Genomic DNA, 23139 nt, shown 5'->3' on the forward strand with positions numbered 1-23139 from the left:
CCACAAGGTCATTGCTTACCTGCATAGAGGGTAGGAGTATGTACCCCCTTGCTTGTTTATGTACCACATTACTGTGGTGTTGTCTGTCCTTATTATAAGCTGTCCTGTATGCAAGAGGTCCTTGAAGGCTGTCAGAGCATTCTGTACAGCTAGCATTTCTTTTTGATTGATGTGCAGATTTCTTTGATCTGCAGTCCATATGCCTTGAATGCACTGTCCTGCCATGTGTGCCCCCCAGGCATAGTCCGATGCATCTGTTGTCATAGTTTGCCTGGCTGGGGGTAAGGTGAAAGGCTGACCCTTGTTGAGGTGACATGCCTGTGACCACCATAGAAATTCCTGTTGAAGGCAGGGAATGAGAGGTATCATTGTTTCCAAGCTATGGCTGTGTTGAGTCCATACGCTTTTCAGGTACCATTGTAATTTCCTCATATGTAGTTTTGCAAATGGTATTAGTAGTATGCAAGATGCCATGAAGCCCAAGGCCTGCAGAATTTTTCTTGCAGGGAGTTGTTTCTTTGTTGCCATTATTTTGAAGTATCGTGTTAGTTGTTTGTCTGGCTTCAGATAAGCCATCTGGGCCATTGTATTCAAGCTGGCACCCAGGAATGTCATATTTTGTGAGGGCACTAGTTTTGATTTCTTTTCATTTACTGTGCACCCTAGGCAACTTAGAAGGTGTTTTACAAAAGCCAGATGTTGTAAGAGAATGTCCTTGCTTTCTGCTTGGATGAGGCAGTCATCCAGGTATGGGTAGATTTGAATTCCTCTTTGTCTGCAGTATGCAATTACTGGTGCCAGGCATTTTGTGAAGACTCTGGGCGCAGTAGATAAGCCAAAGGGCAGTGCAGAGAATTGGTAATGGGTTGAACCTGCAATGAAACGGAGGTATCTTCTGCAATATTGTCTGATAGGGACATGCAGGTATGCTTCCTTGAGGTCCAGCGTTACTAGCCAAGCTTTCTTGCCCAACATGGGAAGAAGATGCTGTAGTGTTAGCATCTTGAATTTGGGTACTTGCAAGAAGGTGTTTAGAATCGAAAGGTCCAGAATGGGTCTCCTAGCATTGTCCTTTCTGGGGACTAGAAAGAGCCTTGAGTAAAATCCTTGGCCTTGCTCCTGTGTAGGTACCAGCTGAATGGCGCTCATGTCCATGAGAGCTGCAATTTGTTTTTGTGCCTCTGCCCATTGATTTTGTGGCAGGTTTGGCATTCTTTTCATTCTTGGCAAGATGTGGAAATGGAATATGTATCCTTGTGAGATAATGTCTAGATCCCATTTGTCCTTTGTGATGATGTGCCAGTTGTCTGCAAAAAGTGCTAATTTTCCTCCCAAGGGAGCTGCCAAGAGAGCTTTGCTTGGCAGTTTGAGGTTTAAGTCATTGTGTTTGTCTTCTAGTAGTTTTGAATCTGTCTTCTCCTCCCTTCTGTGTTGCAGTGCCCCATTGGCAAAGACTGTAAGGGATTTGTGCTTGACCTCACTGAACTAAAACCATATAAAGAAATTAAAATTAAAAAGCTAGCTTAACAGATGGTTTTTGTTACTGCAGAGCAAATAAATCTTAAAACACTGCTTTTAAGCTATAGTTGTTTGCACAGCAAAAACAAGTACATAATTTGTGACTGCACTTCAGCTCAGAAAATGCTGAGGTTGCTGACCAAGTCAAAAGAGAAAGATTATGTTAACCAATAAATACAGCCTGAGAATAACAAAGTGTGCATTTCACTATACAAGTCACAAAAGCATATAATTTACATTAAGTACTATACATAATTTTGCAATTATGAAAACTAATGACTTAACTTAAATTCCTAATTTCATCTTGATTTAAAGTCAGAACAAGTCTAACTTTTTTTTCAGTTGTTTTAATACCTGTTCACCCCACTGCAAATATCATGACCTCTCTGAAGCCTTATCTGCACAGCTAAGCAAAAGTTGTTTCTCATTCAGCTATATTATATTACATATTATATATTATATTATGTACTATATTAATTATATTATATTATAGATCATATTATAGTTAGTGAGCTCCCTATGTACTTTCAAAGTACAATATCTAATGTAAAATGTCTTAAATCATTAAGAAACAATGTTTATATATCAACAAAATTTTTGGGGGCCAGATTAAAAAATGAGTTTGAAGACATTAACAGAACAAAATAAAGCAAACCATTTCTACATATGCACACTAATAAATATGCTAAAAACAAAAACTATGGTATTGCACATGGTAAATAAATTATATTTGTGTGGGAACCCGATTGCCTACTTCATTTTTTTTTATTTTCTTAGATGGTAGTACACATCCTTTTCATTGTTTGGTCCTATCTACTAAATTCTCCAACTGAAGGGATATACTCAATTTGTCTCCCATTACTTCAGTATGGTCTAAAACTTTTGTTCCCAAGAATAAAAAAATGCTGTGCTTCATTTATGAACTTGAAGTTTACCACGTATCATAGATGACGTTTGCAATACACACCAGTGCAGAGATCACCTTGTCTGTGGTAGTACCACAGTCTCTGGACAGTATCATGCAGCTGTCAGCCCTTGCACAGTGCACCAAATCTGGACATATTCTGTGTGTTGAGCTTTGCCTTGGTATGCTGCTTATGTCAGCAGTATAAAGGGGCACTATAACAGCTGCAAGTAGGGAACACAGCCTCGCAGTCTGCATGTCTTTCATTCAAACACGGCAGTCATTGTTAAAATAACTAAATATCAGGGTATAGGTCATGGAAAACCATGTACTGCACTGATATACAGTGAGCTCTGTGTCTAGGCAAAGGAAGCAGTATGATAACATCCCACAGTACAGCAGCCCGTGCACCCTTTAAATAAACAGGGCAGTCTGCAGCCAGACAAAAGGGGTAAAATATATGGGATACAGTGAGTGTATAGGTACAGTGAATGCATAAAGCAGTTTGCATCCAAGCAAAAGGCTGTAATATGATAAGGGGTACAGCGAGTGCATAGAGCAGTCTGTCCCCAGACAAAAGCGGGCAATATGATCAGCAGTACAGAAAAATGCATAGAGCAGCCTGCATAAGGGTAAAGCTATTCACAGCAGGTTGACTTATGCATAATGGAAGTGCTGAAGCACATGTTCATGTTGGAGATTTAGACAGTAAGGGTGCAGTGCATTGTGCAGAAAATACTGCTGCCTAAAGTATGATTAAAACCGGACAGCATTTACATGTTGCAGTAACATGTCTGCAGGGGAGTGACTAAATTCAGCTATTATACTTGCATGTGTAACTCAAACATTCAGACATATGTGTAATGTGGGGATAGGAGGTTGGGATGTGTGCTGCACTACCCCACTCCATGGTAGATGGCTTCACTAAGGGCAGATAGCACAATGTGTTAGTACCCATGTGAGGGGGAAAGTAATTCAGAAAATTCATGGACTGCATTTACCTAATTACATGCTCCTTCACACCATCTCACTGCTTGATGTCATCGTCAAGCCCATATTTTCTTGTGTGTATTACTGTGGAGCAGGTAAGCCCGGGACAGACACCTAAAGCTTTTAGGAAATAGTCAGCACAAGACTGCACTTTGCTACCATAATGTGGAGAAGTGAATCAATTGTCTGCACTTACACTGGCATGTGTAGGATCATAGGAGGTTACTAGGCTATTGTCCCTGAGGCCCTTTTAAACCTAGCCAAGAGTTTAGCCCATGTTTAGACAAGTCAGCACCCAGAAAGTACAGTTTTGTACCTACCATAAATGTAGATGTTCGAGTGTATACCCTGCTGCATTGGGTTATCCTGTCGTCAGGTGGTCCCGCAACCGGCCTGAATTTCAAAGTCTTGGTCCGGCGTCGGTTGCTGTCGCTTCTTCCCTGACGTCAGTGTGCCAGGGGCATATAAGAGGCATCCGACACCAGTTTCTTCAGTTTTTCTTGCCCCAGATGTCAGGTGCCCCCCCCCCCAAAAGGTGGTCAGTAGATAGCACCAATAATAAATGTTTAGCACAAACAAAACATCCCTCCAACTATAAGCAAATACACCACAAGGGTTGTATCAGATTTTAAGGTATTGAAAGGTTTCAGTTAGGTCAGAGGGGATGGAGGGAGGATAACCTGGACTGCAGCAGGGTATACACTCGAACATCATCTATGGTAGGTACAAAACTGTACTATGTTCATCGTGTTACCCTGCTGCAGTCATCACACTTGGGTTGAATCCCAAAGCTAAGAATGGGAGGTGGAGTCAAACAGGGTTAGAGGAGGCTAGAAGGCCCTGCAAAACTGCAGTGGCAAAGCCAGCTCTAGACTTAGAGTAAAGTTGTAAGTGATAGTGTTTGGTGAAGGTGTGTACTGAACTCCAAGTTGCAGCTTCCAGAATATCCTTGGTTGGCACCCCCCTGAGGAAGGCTGTAGATGTAGCTGCTGCCCTGGTGGAGTGGGGCCTTATGCTAGCAGGAACTGGTTTTCCATGATGGGTGTAGCAAAAACGTATGCAATGTCCTATCCATTTGGAAATGGTCTGTTTTGAGATAGCCTTTCCTTGTGATGCTGTAGCATAGGATACAAAAAGCTGGTCAGATTTTCTGAAAACCTTAGTTTTATCCAAGTAGTAACGTAGTTGCCTGTGAATGTCCAAGGAGTGCAGGAGTCTTTCTCCTTTGTTCTGTGGATTTGGGAAGAAGGTGGGTAAATGGATGGTTTGATTTAGAGCCACCCTGGATCCCATCCAGTTATCCAGGTTGTGCTTAAAAAGAGAAAATGAGGTACTCTGCTTGACGTGGAGAGGGAGTCTATTCCACAGATGGGGGGAGTTTCTGGGACACAAATCTGTCCCAACAAGTCCTATTGATATCACAAACCATATTGAGGTCACGTGTACGGGTTGCTCAAGTGCAGCTTGACTTGTGGATATGCAGCAGTCCCATCAAGGTGGGGTCTGAGACTGCTTTGTATGCCAGACAGAGGTCACCTCTGAGGAGTCTGTATGAAATTGAGTAGAGGGACAGGGCTTTTAGCCTATCTGTGTAGGGTATGTGTTTGAGGCCCTGGATTCTCCTGGTGAGGAACCTCTGTGGTCTCTCCAGCTTCTAGATGTGCTTTGCGAGGTACATGCCAAAGGGGGCATTGTACTCAATAATTGGCCTTATAAGGGAAGAATACAGAGATATTATGATCTCTTTGTACCTGGATGACATACCCTTACTTATGAGGTGGGCCATGTAGAAAGCTTGCCATACAACGGAAACAACATGTTGGTCAAAAGTCAGGTTGCTAACAACCTGGGTGCCCAAATCCCTCACTACTGAGTGAGTAGTTAGGACATTGTTATTAATGTGATAATATGTGGGGACATCACTATCCCTAAAGGTGATAATGATGCATTTTTTGGAATTCAGCTTGAGGCCATGTTTCTGGCACAAGTCATTTGTTTGGGTGAAACCCTCTTGGAGGACGTCCACATCACTTGGAGAATGGATGACTGTGCCCAGCTTGCAGTCATTTGCAAACTTGGTCAGCCACAGCCCACTGGTTTTGGCCTGCACCTCAGAGAAGTAGATCTCAAATAAGAGTGGCCCCAAGACCGATCCCTGGGGTACGCCACTTGTTACGGGTTTATTGCTTGAGGTGGCTTCCCTTATTTTGACTATGTGGGTTCTCTCGGTGAGCCAGTTTGCTACCTATCTGGTAACATACGGACTGATGCCTAGTTCAGAGAGTTTATCTACTATGCCCGAGTGGGGAATAATGTCGAAGGCTTTGGCCAGGTCAAGGTAGGCAGTGTGCACCATCTTCCCCTTGTCCATGGCGTTGGTGACTGTCTCAAATAAGTTGACCAGATTTAAGAGACATGACCTCCCCTTTACAAAGCCAAACTGTGTGGGGTCAAGTGTTTGGAGATTGCTAATGTCTCTGTTAATGAGGTCCATGATAATCTGTTCCATGACCTTGCAAATCAGGCTAGTTAGCTGATGGGTCTATAATTTCCTGGATCGGTGGATGCTCCACCTTTGTGTAAAGGGATGACAGTGGCTGTCCTCCATTCAGCTGGGAAAAGCCGGTATGGTTGTATAGGGTGCCTAATGGTGCTGCAAATTCATGCCTGAGTTCATGTAGGATGCAACCTTGGATGTTATCGAGTCCTATGGAGGCTGTATTTTTTGAGTTTGAGAGGACAAACCTGTTCCCTAGAGATAAGGGGTGGGGGGCATGTACTGGGTATGTCCTGATTTACTGATGGGGGGACAGAGGGGAGAATTTTTCGCTGAATCTGTCAGCCAGTAGATTGACTACATCTACAGCATTTGTGTATGTGGTGTCCTTGACCACCAGTTCTGAACAGATGTGTGTGCTTCCTTTGAGATTGCGGACATATGAGAAGAAGGCCTTATGATAGTCTCTAGTAGATGTGGCCAATTTGGACTTGAAGTTGGCTTTAGAAGATTTCACTAGTGCTCTTATTTGTTCAGGCTAAGGAGGGATTGCTTCCAATTGGGCACCTGTTCCTTCTTGGTCCTGGACAGCAATTATTTCCTTTTGTTATATAGTTTATTTATTTATTGTAGATGTCCACCAGACAGCTGTACTCTTCCTTGCAGAGGATGATTTTACCCTGTCAGGTATTCCTGATTCCATGCATCTATATAAATGCTCGTATGTTACGTTGGTGTACATTTGAACATTGGTGCCAGTTCTTACAGTGGGGGAGGGGGCTGTGAAGCTGTTTATACCATCCCTCAGGAGGTTGTAATCAGCTTTGGAGAAGTTTTTTTGTTTGACCTTAGCTAAAAGGGGGTCAGGGGAGATGGTGACTTCGAAAGTGACCACTTTATGGTCGGTTCTTACCAGGGAGGATGATACCATAGGGGTGCTGCAGTAGTAGCTCATGGTGGTTAATAGCAAGTCCAAGATATTATCACCTCTTGTGGGGTATCAACTAGCTGTTCCAAAACATTTGCATTGATAAAATCAAAGAATGTCTGGGCATTTGTGTTCTGGCATGAGTAATTTTTCCAGTCTATGGTTGGGTAATTAAATTCACCCAGAATCATGGTAAAAGTTTGAATCTTGATAGATTTGAAAAGGTCCAGATAGATGGAATGGGCATCTTGAGTCAAATTTGCGGGTCTGTAGCTAGCTAAAACTTGAAAAGGGGTCTTGTCAACGGTTAACTGCACCTGGAGTGTCTCCTGTGGGTCATACTGTTTGACCAGCCTGGAAGTGCATGTGTCTTTAACATATATTGCAACTACACCTCCTTTTGCATTGCTGACCACATTTTGGGGTCTGAATGTATGACAGGATGAGTAACCAGGTAACAGTGCTCTCCACAGCTTTGAACCAGGTTTCTGTGACTGCACAAATGTCAGCATCTTCCAGGGTTAAGAATGCTTGCAATGAGTGCAGTTTCATGTTTAGACTCCTAGCGATCAGCAGCATTACCTTTAATTTGCATTTTGCTGAGATTTTTATGTTGCTAGTATCGACCTTGTGACTTTTCCTAAAAAAGGCACTATGGCGGAGGCAAGGTCCTTTGCCAGAAGCCTGAAACCCAAGTGAGACAGATGCAGGCCATCTCTAGCAAAGCATTGTGGTCTGTCGATCATATCTTCCCAGGCTGTCAGGCACTGGATCTCCCCGGAATGACACCAGAAACTATTTATTTATATTTATTTATTTACTGACATTTGTTGACCGGCAAAGTCCACTGGGCACAATGACCCATTTTCAGTGGAGGCCCGGGGAGAAAAGCTCCATACATTCACAGAAATTTTTGCATAACATCAGCTTAATTTTGAAAGTCAAGAAAGTTTTTACATAATACAAAATGAAGTAGATATATAAGACAAATACATATTATAGAGGTATATAATAGAAGAAAATAAACCCAGTGTGTTAAATTTTTAGTAATTCTGTTTGCATATTCTCATAAGTAAGAATATTGTTTAATCAATTCTGTTTATTCAGCCACAGAAATAAAGAAAGCAAGAGAGACTGGATACAAAGACAGACAGTGTAAATTGCAACTATATTGTTAGTAAAAGTATTTGTAGTGTATAGTGACCAAAACATTTAAGGTGGATTAATCATATGACTACAAGTACAGACAAGGTTATTGAGATAGTGTTCTTTTAGTGCAAATTTAAATGTTTTTAAAGAGCCTAGTTGAGTAAGAGAGAGAGGGAGCGCATTCCAAAGTTTGGCAATGGCATGGGAATAGAGACATTGTCCAGCTCTTTTGTTGGGTTTAGTTATGGTTAAGAGTTGTTTGTTAGAGAACCTAAGATGCAGAATAGGGGTGTGTGTTTGCATTATAGTTAGAAGGGATGGGCAGAAGTTTGGACTATTTAGTAGTTTTTGGGTGAGAGCAAGTTGGGAGTAATGTAACTAATGAGGGAACTCAAGCCAATTTACAGATTAATGGACAGGCAATGATGTGTGCAAGTTGGCATGTTGGAGACAAACTTAGCTATTTTATAGTAGCACGACTGCAGTTTGTTCAGGAGAGATGTGTGTAGGTTAGTGAAAATGGGACAACCACACAGGAGGGAGGGTAAAAGTAGACTATTAGCTAGTTTCAACTTGGTAGACTTGTCCAAATAGAGTTTATGCCTATAGAGTTTGCCAAGCTTAAAATGGGTCTTTTGACTGAGCTGAGTATATGATTCTCAGAGGATAGTTTGTCATCAATTGTGATGCCAAGTAGTTTGGCTGTTTTTTACAATTTCAATTTCTGTGCTGTTTTGAAAGAATATTTTAAAGTCTAGAGTTACAGGTTAGGTTGTGAAGAGTAAAAGTTTTGATTATTTGCAATTAAGTAGCAGGTGAACTTCGTTAAGCCAGGATTTGATGGAAGTAAATGCATTTTGTGTTAACTTTAGGAGATCTGAGATGTTCTTAGAGGACATAATTATTGTCGAATCATCCACTTATTGAATGAGTGTACTTTGCAGGGATGCTTTATGGAGATTATTAATAAATATGTTAAAAAGCAAGGGCCCAAGAATAGACCCTTGGGGAACGCCTGTGTTGTTGAGTAGGTAAGCGGATTGCTTACTTTGCCATCTAACAGATTGTTTTCTGTTGTGTAGATAGTTATGGAACCAGGATAGTGTGTGTAGGGAGCAGTTTATGGTCTCAAGTTGTAAAAGTAGTTTTGAGTGGGAGACTGTATCAAAAGCTTTTGATAAGTCTAGTAGGATCACTGATGTTAGTAGGCCTGCATCAAGATCTTTGTATACAGTGTTGGTAAATGACAGTAAGGCTGTTGTTATGTTGTGTGCTGGCCAAAAACCATGTCAGGTGGGTGCGAGTAGGTTATTGACTGTGAGATGTTTTAGCAATTGAGAATGAATACACTTTTCCAGAATTTTAGATACAGGTGGAAGTATGGAGATGGGCCAGTAGTTAGATATATCACTGGTGTTACCGCTTTTGTGAAGGGGAGTAGTTGTGGGACATATGATTCAGAAATTGATCGGTTAATAAGAATGCTAATTGGAACAGCTATAGAATCTTCTGCAAGTTTTAGGTATTCAGCTGGGAGGCCATCGGAGGAGGGGGAGCATGGTTTAAGTTTTGAGAGCAGTTTACGAACTAGAGAGGTGGGTACTGGTTGCAATGTAAATACAAGAGTGGATGGGTTTTTGTTGGAACTGCAACTGATGTGAGGGTACTGGTTAGAGAGTGTATTGTCGTTTATGTTGCCAATTATACTTATGTTAGTTTGTAGAGAGAAATCATTAACAATTTTTGCATAGTATCAATAAAATGAGAATTGAAGGCTTGGGTAATTTCTAGATGGTCTTTGTCAGGAGATGGGGAGGGGTTGTGTTGAGTACCAGGATTTAGGAGAGAGGAAACAGAGTTCCAGAACAATTTGTGGTTATTTTGTTGGGTAGCAAGTTTAGTGGAGAAATTGCTTTTTTATTATTGATGACTTGCTTTTTGGCATTGTTATGGAATTCTTTATATGCAAATTCAAGTTGTGGGGTTCTATTTCTATGCCATTCCTTCCAGGCTTTGTCCCTGGAGTTAAGTAACTGTTTTGTTAGCCATGGTCAGACTTTACTCTTTTGGTATGTGTGGGGGCAAGACTGTCTAGAATATCTAAAAAGACTTTTTTGAAGTAGTTGACTGCTTCATCTAGGGGGAGAAATTTGGTAGGGGACCAGTTGTGGGTTTTTAGAGACTCTAAGAATAGTTGTTCATTGAAATGGGTAAGATTCCTAGTTGTTCTTAGATAATTCAATTTGTCTACTTGAAGTTTGGGTATAGGCAGGAAGATGGTCACTAAAGGTATTGGGTAGGGTCACTGCCTTGATGAAAGTTTGACGGTGTGAGACGAGTGTCCAGTCTAGAGTTGATTTTGTTTGTTTTTTTACCTTACGAGTGGAGTTAGAGATGAGTTGAGTAAACCTGTGCAAGTTAATACTATTTACTGGGAGTCAGAGATGAGAGTTTGCCAGTTTATATTTATGTCACCAAGAATGATGGTTTCATTTGATATATTGCGGGCGGTCCAGGATAGCAGATCTTCCAGAGTAGGTATGTTTTGACCTGGGGGAATACAGAGTACAGCAATACATAACTGTTTTCTGTTGTTGATGTGAAGGTTAACTAGTAATAATTCCATAGTTCCAAATGTTGATATAGGTTTACCATATTGTGTAACAGCTAATGTGTCATGGTAGATTAATGTGACACCTCCACCTTTTTTATGTAGCCGGTCATTTTTATGTATATTATATCCTGGAAGGATTATTTCAGTGTAAGCAATATGTGGATTTAGCCACGGTTCTATGAGTGCCACAATATCTGAGGAGTAGTGAGACAGACAGGCATGGAATTTGGTGGTTTTGTTACAGATACTACGTATGTTAATTGTAGTGAAGCAGAGGTTCTTGGCACTAGAAGAAAGGTTTTGGGCAAAATGTTTGATTGGCCCAGGGTTGGGGTGAATGCTGCAACATAGAGAGAGGGCCTGGTAGTGACATGTAATTATGGACGGATGTTGAGTAATGAAGAAAGGCCTATGGTGGGGGGTTACAAATTAATTTTAGTTTGATTATGATGACAAAGGATTTAATTTTTGTAAGGTGCCAAGTATGGAAGTTGAATAAAGAGAGTGAGATGTCAGAGAAACTATTGTTATTAGCGTGGGGTGCAATTGGTGATGTGGAAAATGTTGAAGATGGGGAGCGGAATATAGTATATAGAGAGGTGGTGTGGGATAGGAAGAGAAGAATGGAGGTAAGGGAGCTTAAGGTAATACAAGGTTTTGATGTATAGTACGTTAGGAAAAGGTTGTGGTACTACAGTTAAGGAGAAGAATGAGAAGATTCAGGAAGGGAAAATATTAACAAGGAAGAGAATTAGGGTGGAGTGAATGGGAGGAGACTGGTGTATGTGTCTGGGTGTTGATTGGGGGTTCGACAGGAAAGGGAAGAGCTTATGGAAGGTATAAATGTAACTGATGTGAGGGTGGGTGGGAATAGGAATAGGGTAGAGGAGCGGAGTCAGCCCAAATGGAGCAAGGGCAAACGAAGTGGGCAGAAACCTTGAGGCAGCTTGCCAAACCACAGTATAAGCAATCCAGTTAATGTGTGCCTCAAGACAGTGGAGCAGTTAAGAGTGGGCAGTTCCTAGAGGTAAGAAAAACACATGTAATAGCAACTTACCACATGATGCTTTATTAGTTCTGTACAGTTTTGCAGCTCTTGATATTAGAAGTTGCTAAAAAGACAGAAGAATGGAGGGAGAAAGTTCAGTGGAAAGGACAGGGGAGTCCAACACTATTTGACTGACTTATGAGCGTGCCACTAGTCAAATAAGCACTAAAGTGTTTCACTACAGAAACTTGCCTAGTACAGCAGGAAGATTAATGACACTAATAGTTTCCCTGCAGCTGAGATGAATGCTTGTATTTCTTGCCACGAGGAAGCTGCAAAGGGGTGGGAGATCCAGTTAAGCAGGTTTAGTTGGGTGTGTTCACTGGGAAATTGCAAACAGCAGCTGTAACAGGAAAAAAACAAATGTTAGGACATGGGCTTTTGGAGGGATGTAGGACAGAAGATATATGATCGCTAGGGAAGTGTCTCAGCTTAGCAATAGCAACTGTTAAAGTCAATCATTTTCTATTTGTATTGTGGCATCATTCTGGGTGATGACAGAATGCTGCTTAAGGCTAGGGACATACCTGCCTTGGACACACATTCAGTGAGCTCAAACATGTCTCTCTTGATATAGTCCATTTTTTTTTATAAAGTGGAAAAGGAGAAAGCAGGTAATTCAAGGTTAAGAAACTAAGGGGGTTGGCCTTCCCAAATGTTCTCTCTGTATTAGGTAGAATAAGCGAATGACACTGGACTGGGAGGAGTCTCTCAGATCAAATTTACACTAGGGGCAAGCAACTGCAAAGCTACCAAGTATAAGCTACACTATTTTTGGCAGAAATACTACGGAAATGTTTATTACAGCAGAAAAACAGCAGTGAGACACTAAGTGAAAGTTTTGAACAGAAAAAGGAGCAGGGAGACTCTAGAGAATGTTTTTAACTGCAAACAAATCAGTTATATGATACACTCCTTGGCAGGAAATCAGAACAAACAGATGCTTAACAAATACAGAAAATTTCCAGTTAATACCTTTCACACAGTGAAACTAGCTAAAAAAACTTTACAAAGAGTGTGACAGTAACAAAAGTGATTTAAAAGGCCATGTAAAGCAGACAATTTCAGTACAATAGTGCAACTTAGTTTATAGCTATAAAATACAGTAAAAAATAGTAGGCAGCAGACAATAAAAAAGTGCTATAAATGGCAAGTCACATATGTATATGTGCTAGCATGGACCTATGGGCCCTGCTGTTTTGCACCGTCCACTACCCGTAATGCAGTCAGCACAGTGGCTAGGCTTCAGTAAACTTGTTGTAATACTATCTATATACAGTTGCTTGACTCCATGGTATGCTTGTCTGTGAATTGTGTCAGAACTTCTATTCATTCTGAGCTGCCACTGTACATATGTATTACTAGGCTCGCCATAATACATACCGTATTTTTGAATCTTACCCTTAGTCTTGATGCAGTGCATCGAATAGTATCAAAACATATCGTCTCAAAGTGCTATCATGCAAATTTATTCAGTGTTATGGAGTAATTAAAGATATACTAAACAGTGAATCATTATACATGTCTATGAATTATGCAGGTATACAAAAAGCTGAATGACGAAACTTGCACTAACAAGTCCTACCTGTATGGACCCGCATGTGCTGTATCAAGGATGCCTTAAGCCTTGTCTCATAGTCACACTGCTGGCACTTAAAGGGTTTTACTTCAGCATGAATTCCCATGTGCCTCAGTAAGGACAGCTTAGAGGAACACGTCCTGTCAAAAGGAAATGAGCAGTGTCAAACAGCAGTAATACTGCATATTACTCCACAAATATTCAAAAGCCTAAGAGTACAATCACTGTGTTCAGATGATGTAATGAGAGAATATATATCATTATGGTGCCCCTCCTTTCACTGGACAGTCCAGATAGGGACAGCTGTGTCTCCTGAAAAACATGAAAATACAAACATCCCAATAGCAAAAAAACAAAACAAACAAATCTAAATACAACTGAATACTATCACAGTATACTCTTGGCATTTTTATGTTATATAAAACAAAACTAAAATTGTACATCAGAGATTCTTTAATTTGGTAATGAAATCAGAATACCTATTTACCGATAAGGGTGGGTAAGACCTGCAAAATCTCATGTTTAAGTAAGAACTGTTCCACTCTAAAAAGATGACAACTTATACACACAGAATATTAACATTAAAACAGTTATTCATATATAATATTAGCATTAAGAGAAGCCATACTCTCAGCTGGAAGTGTTCACATGAAAGTAAAGCTACAGTGTAAAATAAAAAAGGGGATTATTTTTTTACTTGGAAAAAGTCTTTCAGGTCATGCTAAACCAAAAGTGTTACATTTCTCAAGAGCGGAACACTCATACACTACATGGCTCTCCACCATTCCAAGCACCAGTGTGTGTGTACTATCAATGCTTTGTAACATGAACAGTGTGTGTGCGTACTATCATAGCTTTGTGACATGAACAGTCTGTGCGTACTATCACTGCTTCATGACATGAACAGTGTGTGTGCGTACTATCATTGTTTCGTGACATAAACAGTATGTGCATACTATCACAGCTTCGTGACATGAACAGTGTGTGCATACTATCACTGCTTCATGACATGAACAGTGTGTGTGCGTACTATCATTGTTTCGTGACATAAACAGTATGTGCATACTATCACAGCTTTGTGACATGAACAGTGTGTGCATACTATCATTGCTTCATGATATGAACAGTGTGTGTGCGTACTATCATTGTTTTGTAACATAAACAGTATGTGCATACTATCACAGCTTTGTGACATGAACAGTGTGTGCATACTATCACTGCTTCATGACATGAACAGTGTGTGTGCGTACTATCATTGTTTTGTAACATAAACAGTATGTGCATACTATCACAGCTTCGTGACATGAACAGTGTGTGTACTATCATTGCTTTGTGACATGAACAGACAAGTTACTAAGTTACCCTAAAGTCAGCACCACTACAATGAAAAAACAGTCTCTGAGGAACCAGACTACATAATGTACACAGTTCAGTGAGCTTTATATTCTATAGTTTTATTTCTCTACCTTTTATGCTTTGTGATACAGTCAACCTTCAGAATCAGCACTGCCTAATTACTGCTAAAAGCTTTTCACATTCTCATTTTCAAACAAATTCAACCTTCCTTAATACGCATTTTAAAAATACAGCTTGCATTAAACTATGCACTATTATGTGTTCCCTGTGTTTAAAGCATGCGTTAACTAACCATTATCACATCATGGCTGAAAGAGGAATCTTCTGTCAGTTCCAAGAGCAAAATCTGTAAGGTCTGTGTGTGTGTTTCTGTTTGTGTGTATATACCTTTTCATCACTGCCAAATTTTCCATTCAAATGCAACCAGAAGTTTTCGTTAACTCTCATACATCAAGCACACGATAAGTTTTACCCACACAGAGACACAAGGCTTTATTTTATGATCTAAAAGGGCATGATTAAATATTTTAAAAGGAAGAAATGAATGAAGTGCTACTCATTTTTATTTTAATGTTCTTGGTCTGTCTCACTACTTTTTTTTTTTTTATTTCAATGTTCTTGGTCTGTCTTGCCCTTGTTTCTAGCTCTTTCCCTAACAAAACCACAACACAAGGTAATCTATACTGTTTTATTTTTGTTGCAATATTTCTGTTTTTTTAGGGGGTGGGGCTGGGACACTTTTTCTTTCTTTAGTGCAAATCGAGCACAGGTTATATATACCTACACAGTCAACTAAAATGTAGGCCATTTAAGTGACTTGCAGAGTGCATACCTTGTGTGCTGTTCCCTTAGCTCAATATATAATTCTGAAAACACATTGTGGATTGCATCTTAAACTGCTCTCCAGTCACCCAGAACAGTTCACGACGCACTTACAGTTTCTGACACATGTAGGATAACTACAGCATTTAATCCCAAGTAGTTTGGTGTTTCTCAGACTTTGTCAGGATGACTCAAGTCTGCTTTTTTCCCCTGAAAATATTTAAACTGACAATTGTGGATACTTTCACCTGCTGCTTGGATCTCAGCAATCCTAACCACCTCCACAATTGTTCACTCTCATCCTGCTCTGACCTGCTAGAAGGAGAAACCTCCAAATTTTCAAATGGAGTACTGCCTTAACTGCTTCAGACTACTTCAGGCTAAGAGGCTAAGGAGTGAGGAGTTTAGCTGTGGGAATGCCATCCACACAGAATGCTGGTCAGGGAACCTACCAACTCACTAGGATATGGTGTTTCATATGCAAGCCAATAGTAAAGCAGAACTCCAGCTATGTATCCAAAAGTAAATAACATCACGTACCTTCAACTCCCTTCCATCTTCCTAACCTATAGCCTCTGTCTCAAGCAATTCTAACCCATCTGTTGATTATAACTACTTATTCACAAAATACATTTCCATTCATCCACTATTCTCCCCATTAAAAATATTTCCACAGTCACTGAATAAATACTGTACCTTCTGTTTGCAAATTATAACCTCTACATCCACATCTATATAGTTAAGTCTGTACAGAGTTTCCACACAAAATTGTATGTATCATGATCACATCTCTTTTCCTGTGCAGTCCACTTTCCTAAACAGTATTATCTATCACTATATTTTTCTTATTTCAAAGTCCTTAACAAGTCTAGACTGCTTTTAGGGATTTCTTCCTAAAAGATGAACTTTTTCTCTAAATAGTGCAATGTGTTCCAGAAGATGACACAAAACAGCCCAGTGCAATTCACACTTGCAAATCAATTACTGGCTAGTGCTTATATAATTTCTTCACCATGTCCCTCAGAATTCATAGAACACTTAACAGTAAAACTACATCTTTCTCCTACTGATTTAACTTTTATACCTTTCTGGTTTTAAGCCATAAAATGGTTATTGCAATTAAAATGCAAAGCTAAATATTTATCAGTATTAAACTTACACTGTCATTTTCAGCCTGATTTACCAATTTCTTTCATAGTGTCGCTCAGACTTGTTCCGAGGTCACTGTTACTCATATCTTATAAGCATACTAATATAATTCACTTTATTAATTAAATGTCAAATTTGACACAAAGTATTTACCCTAAAAATCAACTCAATTCATCAATTTGTGCAACTCTCCCCCAACTCTTATCAGTTTACTCCCAATCACATTTGAGGGACTAAATGAAGTGTCTTACTAAAGACCAGACAAACAACATCCACTGGTCCTCTTTATCCACCTTTTTGGTTAAGCATTCATAGAATTATTGACAAGACCTAAATGCAATTAATTCAAAGTGATTAAAATCCAGATTATTGTTATCCCTTAGATGGCATATCAACATCTCCTTCAATAATTATGTAATATTACCTATTTCTGAGGTTAAGGTAACTGGTCTATACATCCCAGGATTGGAATTTTGACCTTTATTAAGGCTACACACATCTTATTATTTAGACCTACAGGAGGCACATATATGGACTCCTATGTCTGTAGCCACATGAAGGTACAGCACATTAGCTGTTTAACCATCCTTCAAGGAAAAGTAATAAAACTTATTACTCACACAGCCTTCCCCACCCTGGCTAACCCTGCAAACGACACATAACTTGTGTTTGAACCTAAGTCACCAGCAATGGAGATGGACTTCATGATTTTTTTGTGTACCAACTCAAGACCAGGTCTACTTGCTCCAAAGTTTTTTTTCCCACAAAACATTTTAGCAACTCTATTTCCCAAGCCTCTTCTGTTACTGTTACTCCTACCTTATAAGCATATTAATTTAATTTAAGGCATAGTCATAAAATACTACACAGCATTCTTGATTACAAACTGAGAAATGTATTTTAGATAAGAATTTCAACTTGATATGTTTATGAAGAGAAAAGGCACTTTATAGTAACAGCATTCTAGTATTCAAAACCTTCTTTAAATGATGGACTGAGGAGAAAAACCCTTCCCAAAAGTCTACATGCATGTATTTCAAATTTCAGGGATTTTACGGCATATTGCATACCTCTCAACAGTCCACATTTTTGCTTCATATTTTTGGTCTGTTCCTCATAAAATTTGTAGTTTGCTGGCAAACAAGTGGGCATTAAAGTCACAAATTAATGCCTGACGTTTAAGTTTCAGACTTTATATCCTTTAGAAAAATGCATGGTAACACCTGTTATTTTAGTAACTTTATAAGAGCAATATTTAAAATACGTCCCTATTTTTGGACCTTTGCCTCTGAATATTTTTGTCTTTGTCCAGATTTCTTGTACTAAGAGGTTGAAATGGATGGCATATTGCTTTTATGAGTCCAGTGAGACAGCTTCTGGAAGTTCTTGATGACTGAATTTGAAATGAAGTAATGCTGGATTTCTCATCTGGAGATTAGCCAACTGTCCATACAGAATAAGTAGGACGCAAAACTGCAAACAGCAGAGGATTATTTGGCAAGGACTAGACATATTACTACACCACATGATGGAAATACTGCAGAGAAATAGTCAAAGAGTCACATAAAGGAAAAAAAATGTTTATAAATAAGATTCAGAACTTAGTTGTGCAGACTTATCTGCAGCTGTACAAGTTTAAATTTCAACTGAATCATATATCTCAACTTCTTTGATCAAGAATTGTGGGCAAAGTCAAACAGGTGGGGAAACAAAGGCCCCAAATCAGAGAGAATTCCCTTAAAAAGTAAGAGTAACAAGTTTTTGCAATAACATACATTTTCTGAATATTAAAACGTATGCAACTCTAAAGTCTAACATTATTGAGAGACTATAATCCTTACCAGAAAATCAAAAATTGTATGAAGAACAGGGCAAAATCAGGAACAGTTGAGAATACTTTGGATGATGAAAACAGACAGCTTAATGGCATAACATTTTTCATGATGATCTTTATACAAAAAATTTAATGTAACAAAAGATTATAATATTCCTTAATTCAGCAGATTCCAGTACTGACTGGTAGTTACAATGTTCTAAACTCGGACGCTTTTTCAGTAACCCTTCTAAGAAGTGCCTCTTGCTTTTGAATGAACTACAAAAATAAACTTAACTTACTGCATTTCGCAAGAATGTTTGGTAATAGGATCACAGTTTACTCAAGTGAAATAAAGAAATCAATTAAACAGAGAATATCATAAATAAAAAGCAGGCACCCACATTTTCTAAACAGGAAAATGTACTACCTGTACAAAATAAAATACAGTCATACAGACAACTAAAATCACTTAATGTCTGCTAAAGGAAGGGGTACGCTAATATGTAACTATCTTGCAGGTTGAAGAAAATGATCCTAAAATACAAAACCAGCTCAATGTGTATCCATGTATGCCACAGATTTTATACATATATATTATATATTCAATAAAAAATATAAATGGTTTACAGCTGGTACAACTGACAGGACTATAACTGCCAGGTTTGGTGACTGGACCTCCCCTAAGGTAGGGGCATCACTATGGGCATTCTTCAAGCTTCAGAGATGTAGCCCATTGCAGAACTCATGTTAAAGAGGTTTAACAGAAGTTCAAAGAAGGCTATTTCTGCAGATGAACAAAATGAAATTCCTGCAACATCAACTTCCTGAAGCATAAGGCACAGAGGAGCACAATGTCAACTGCAGTTTTCCACAGGCAATCACTGCCAGCGTGATTTTTAATTGTGCACGCACTGGTATTGATTTATTTGTTTTGTGAGATTTCAATTTCGACTTTTTCAAGCTGGTGTGAGCATGGTACTGAAAGTTATACAAATAATGCTTAAGGGAGTGACTTGCCTCCCATTATCGGAGATGAATGGGGTTTGCGCCCTTCAAGAAACATCTGCAATTTAACTTTTGTACCCTTCTATGTTTTAGGCTTCAGTTTTCATTATTTTTGTTCCTCAGCATTTTGACTTTTGAGGCTCCATAGTAAAATCTTCAATAAGCCATAGTTTGAACTAATTGTTACATTTTCTGATATGTTATCAAGGCCTTTGTATGTTGCAGTCTTTGTTTTACACAGGGCTGCCAGGACTTGTTCCACAGTGCTCTTAAGTGGACTCAGTAACAGACAAATCAGGGGCAGTTATGCTGGGTGATGTGAAGTTTGCAATTTGCTGATGAGGATATTAGCCATTTCTTTGAGATCAGAATGGATGGTATTATTGTGGCTTAGTTCTGAATAATGGTGGGATGATGGGGAGTGTTTTCTTATTCTTCTAATGCTGTTAAAGATGGATTTATAATTGCCTTTAGTCTTAATATCCATTTCTTGTTCATAATCAGCCCTGTGTTTTTTGACTGCTGCCTTAAGTTGTTAACATATCTGAATGCCCTCTTATGAAGACTTAGCACTTTCTTCCTTTGTAGATTTTTTAATATGAGAATTCCATCATATGGGATTGTTTTTAAATTTTCACATGCATTTCATACAGGTAAGTGCTGCTCTCTCTATACAATTATTCATATGAGAGTACAACTCACAGGTAATGGCCTTAGATGTAGCTATAGGGTGCAGTCTGGGTAGGGATGGATTGGAAATCATTTACGTTATTATGTACCTGCAGGAGGATTGCCTCTAAGAAGTTCTTGAAAAAACAATTATTTATTTAAGGAGTACCTCCAACTTTGAAGTAAAAATCACCAATTTATGGTCTAACTTAACAATGGAGGATGATACATGTGGAATAGTACAACAGAAATTAATTCTAGTAAGGAGGAGCTCCACAAAACTGCGTATCGTTGTTGATATATTTGCCATCCATTTTACATTTACACAGTCAGTGAAGTTTATTGCAGGGTAACTGAAGTCACCTAAAATAAAGGTTTTGGGGCTATAGAGATATTGTTTATGGTGTTAAGGTAGCTATCATTACCAATGAGAGGCATTCGGAAAGATCTGTTTATTTTGTATGGTGACTTGGATTTCCAAAATTTCAAAACCAGAGTCAGGTCAAATCTGCTTTGAAGGGAAGGGTTTCTGACAATCTGACGAAGCCTGGCACCTACACAACAGTTGCCCATAGTTTTGAGTGCATGACAGGCACTAAACTCACAAATGGAGAGGTTGCAGGGCAGCCTCAAGTTTGGACATCTTTTTGTTTGGAGTAAGAGCCACCTTAACACATTCCAAACTGGAATTTGCTAAGTGAGAATGCTGAGAAAGGAGATTCTGCCTAAAAAGGCACTATGGCAGAATTAAAAAAAAACTTCAGGACCACAGGCATATCATATCTCCTTAGCATGCCATGCCCTAACTTAAAGCACACAGTGGCCTCCTACAATATTTATCCATAGCATAGTTCATTAGATAAGGTGCAGTTTATATTGCACAGAATTTCATAGGTTCATAGATTAGTACTAGGCTAACTACCCTTGTGGGCCATTTCAAGCCTAGCCAATTACCCCATGTGAGAATCAAACCATGTACCTTGTGTTTGTAAGGTAAACACCTTAACCATTACGCCATCCTCCCACCTCTCACCAGAGAAAAAGAAATCCATGCAACCCGTTGTAATTTTATCTGTGCATTTATGTACAGTGAACAACTGTCTGCATGTACCAAGATGCTGGATGCCTGATGTAATTATCATAACATAACCGACATAGTTCCAGGACTCCTGACGTGTAAAACATTAGACCACATACGTTATAAGTATAGTGTTAAACAGTAAAACCTCCTTCTGCAACACAGACATATTTTATCTCCACAAAGACGGATCAAGAACTGAGGCAAATATTTTATTTTGTGTAATACTTTGTGACTTCTTATAAACAGCCATAACATTACTATCTATTAGAACTTTAGGCCCAGTATGTGAAAATGACACCTCTTGAATCTTACCTCATTAGCCATTCAGAAGGGAACTGCACAATGACAGTTACAAAGAACATGAAGGGGATCCTAAGATAAGGGGTCTAAAAGTTTGGTGCAAATTATAGTTAACTTCCAAAGTTATGAGCATGTGTTTAATTTACAAAATGTATGCTAACAATGTTAATTTTCATAGCTGCAAGGGTTTACATACATACATATAAATATTTCAAGCACGGGCATTAATGCCCATCTAGCTTGCCAATATACCAAAACACTTGTTCCCATAAGTACCCAGGCTGTTCTTAAAAATATCTAAACTAGTATTTTCTTTAATGTAATTTGGTAGTCTGTTCCATGCATCAGCTACTCTATGTCAGAGAACCAATTAGTACAATTCTCATTCCTACAAAATCTCCTACATAGGTTGTCTGATGATTCTCTAGCACTTTTTGTTAACCCCAAACATTCCCAGAGGTAGTTGTCTCTAAATGCCCTATATACCTGGATAAGATTTCCTCTTAGATATCTGTAAGAGACACTGTACAAGTTCAGATATTTTAGTGTTTCACAATAACTTAAATTTTCACATCCATGGATACCCTTGGTATATGTCCGTTGTACTCTTTCCAGTTTATTCATGCTTGTTTTCTTATAGAGTTTCCATACTGCTGTTATTCCATACTCCAATATGGGTCTAATGTAACTAACAAACAATGACTTCATTATTTTTGATTTCATAGACTTTATAAATCTTTTAATACAACCTATAGTTCTATAACTATCATTAACCAATTGATTGATATGATTTGAAAAACTCACAGCTGAATCTAGCCATATACCCAGGTCCTTAAATGAGTCTACAATTTCAATCACTGTAAGTCTCGTTGCCTGTGGGTTTGGATGGCCTGCTTAGGGAGGCTAATGGTCTTTAGACAGTCACTGCACCAAGCAGCTTTCATATCCCTGGACAATGGCTCTCACTGTAAATCTCTCAAGAGCCTTTGGATGTGCGGCCACCAACGGGAAACAAATGGGCTATGTCTAATTGGAAGGAAGGAATGTGATGGTCAGCAGTTATGCAGGTAAAAAAGCGCACAGAAAAGAGTGAAGAGAATAGAAATTAAAGTATCTTTAACAGTGTCTAACCTGAAATCTACAACAGAAGGTCATTTCTAATAGTGCATTCAGGCAGTTGGAAAACAATCAACTGGTCCCTGATCATCTGTAGAGAACATGAACCTCAAAATCAGCAGGATGACTGGTGTAGCTGAAAAGGGCAAGTTGGATAGGTGTCCTGTATGCTCCCAACTTGTGCGTGAGATATCTATGGCTTTCAATTAGCCAAAAGTCTGTCATTCAACTGAAGAAATTCAACTAACAAATTATTTAGTCCATTACCAAATCAAAAATGATGCTACTACAAACCTGTATTAAATTCAACGACCACTGCAAAAGTTGAAGGTAAGCATATGTGAAAGGGCTTTCATTAAAGTGCACCTGTACTGTGGAAAGGCATGCCAGAGAACATCAGGAAGGTTGATAATTTACCTAAGAAATCCCTCAGACCCCAGTGAACAGAATGAATATAATTTATTTATAATCACAGGCAAAGGTTCCAGGGCATATAGGCCACCTTGCACCTTTAATGCTAGGCATTAACTTACTTTACTACTGATTTCATAATGTGTGTGAGGTAATTTGATGATAACAGTACACTTGCTAGAATTCT

The 23139-nt window shown here is 39.1% G+C and overlaps 1 protein-coding gene across 2 annotated transcripts in view; it reads right to left on the minus strand.

The window, feature by feature from the left end:
* LOC122796468 (zinc finger protein 2 homolog) overlaps positions 1-23139 on the minus strand; it is a 1186442-nt gene that overhangs the window by 249973 nt on the left and 913330 nt on the right. For both annotated transcript variants that reach the window (XM_044064969.1, XM_044064970.1), the window contains exon 5: positions 13234-13367. In XM_044064969.1, coding sequence (XP_043920904.1) covers positions 13234-13367 — 134 coding nt within the window. The remainder of the gene's footprint in view (positions 1-13233; positions 13368-23139) is intronic.

The sequence above is a fragment of the Protopterus annectens genome, chromosome 3.part0 (genome assembly GCF_019279795.1).
Source record: "Protopterus annectens isolate FY-2018-M chromosome 3.part0, PAN1.0, whole genome shotgun sequence".
Taxonomy (NCBI): domain Eukaryota; kingdom Metazoa; phylum Chordata; order Ceratodontiformes; family Protopteridae; genus Protopterus; species Protopterus annectens.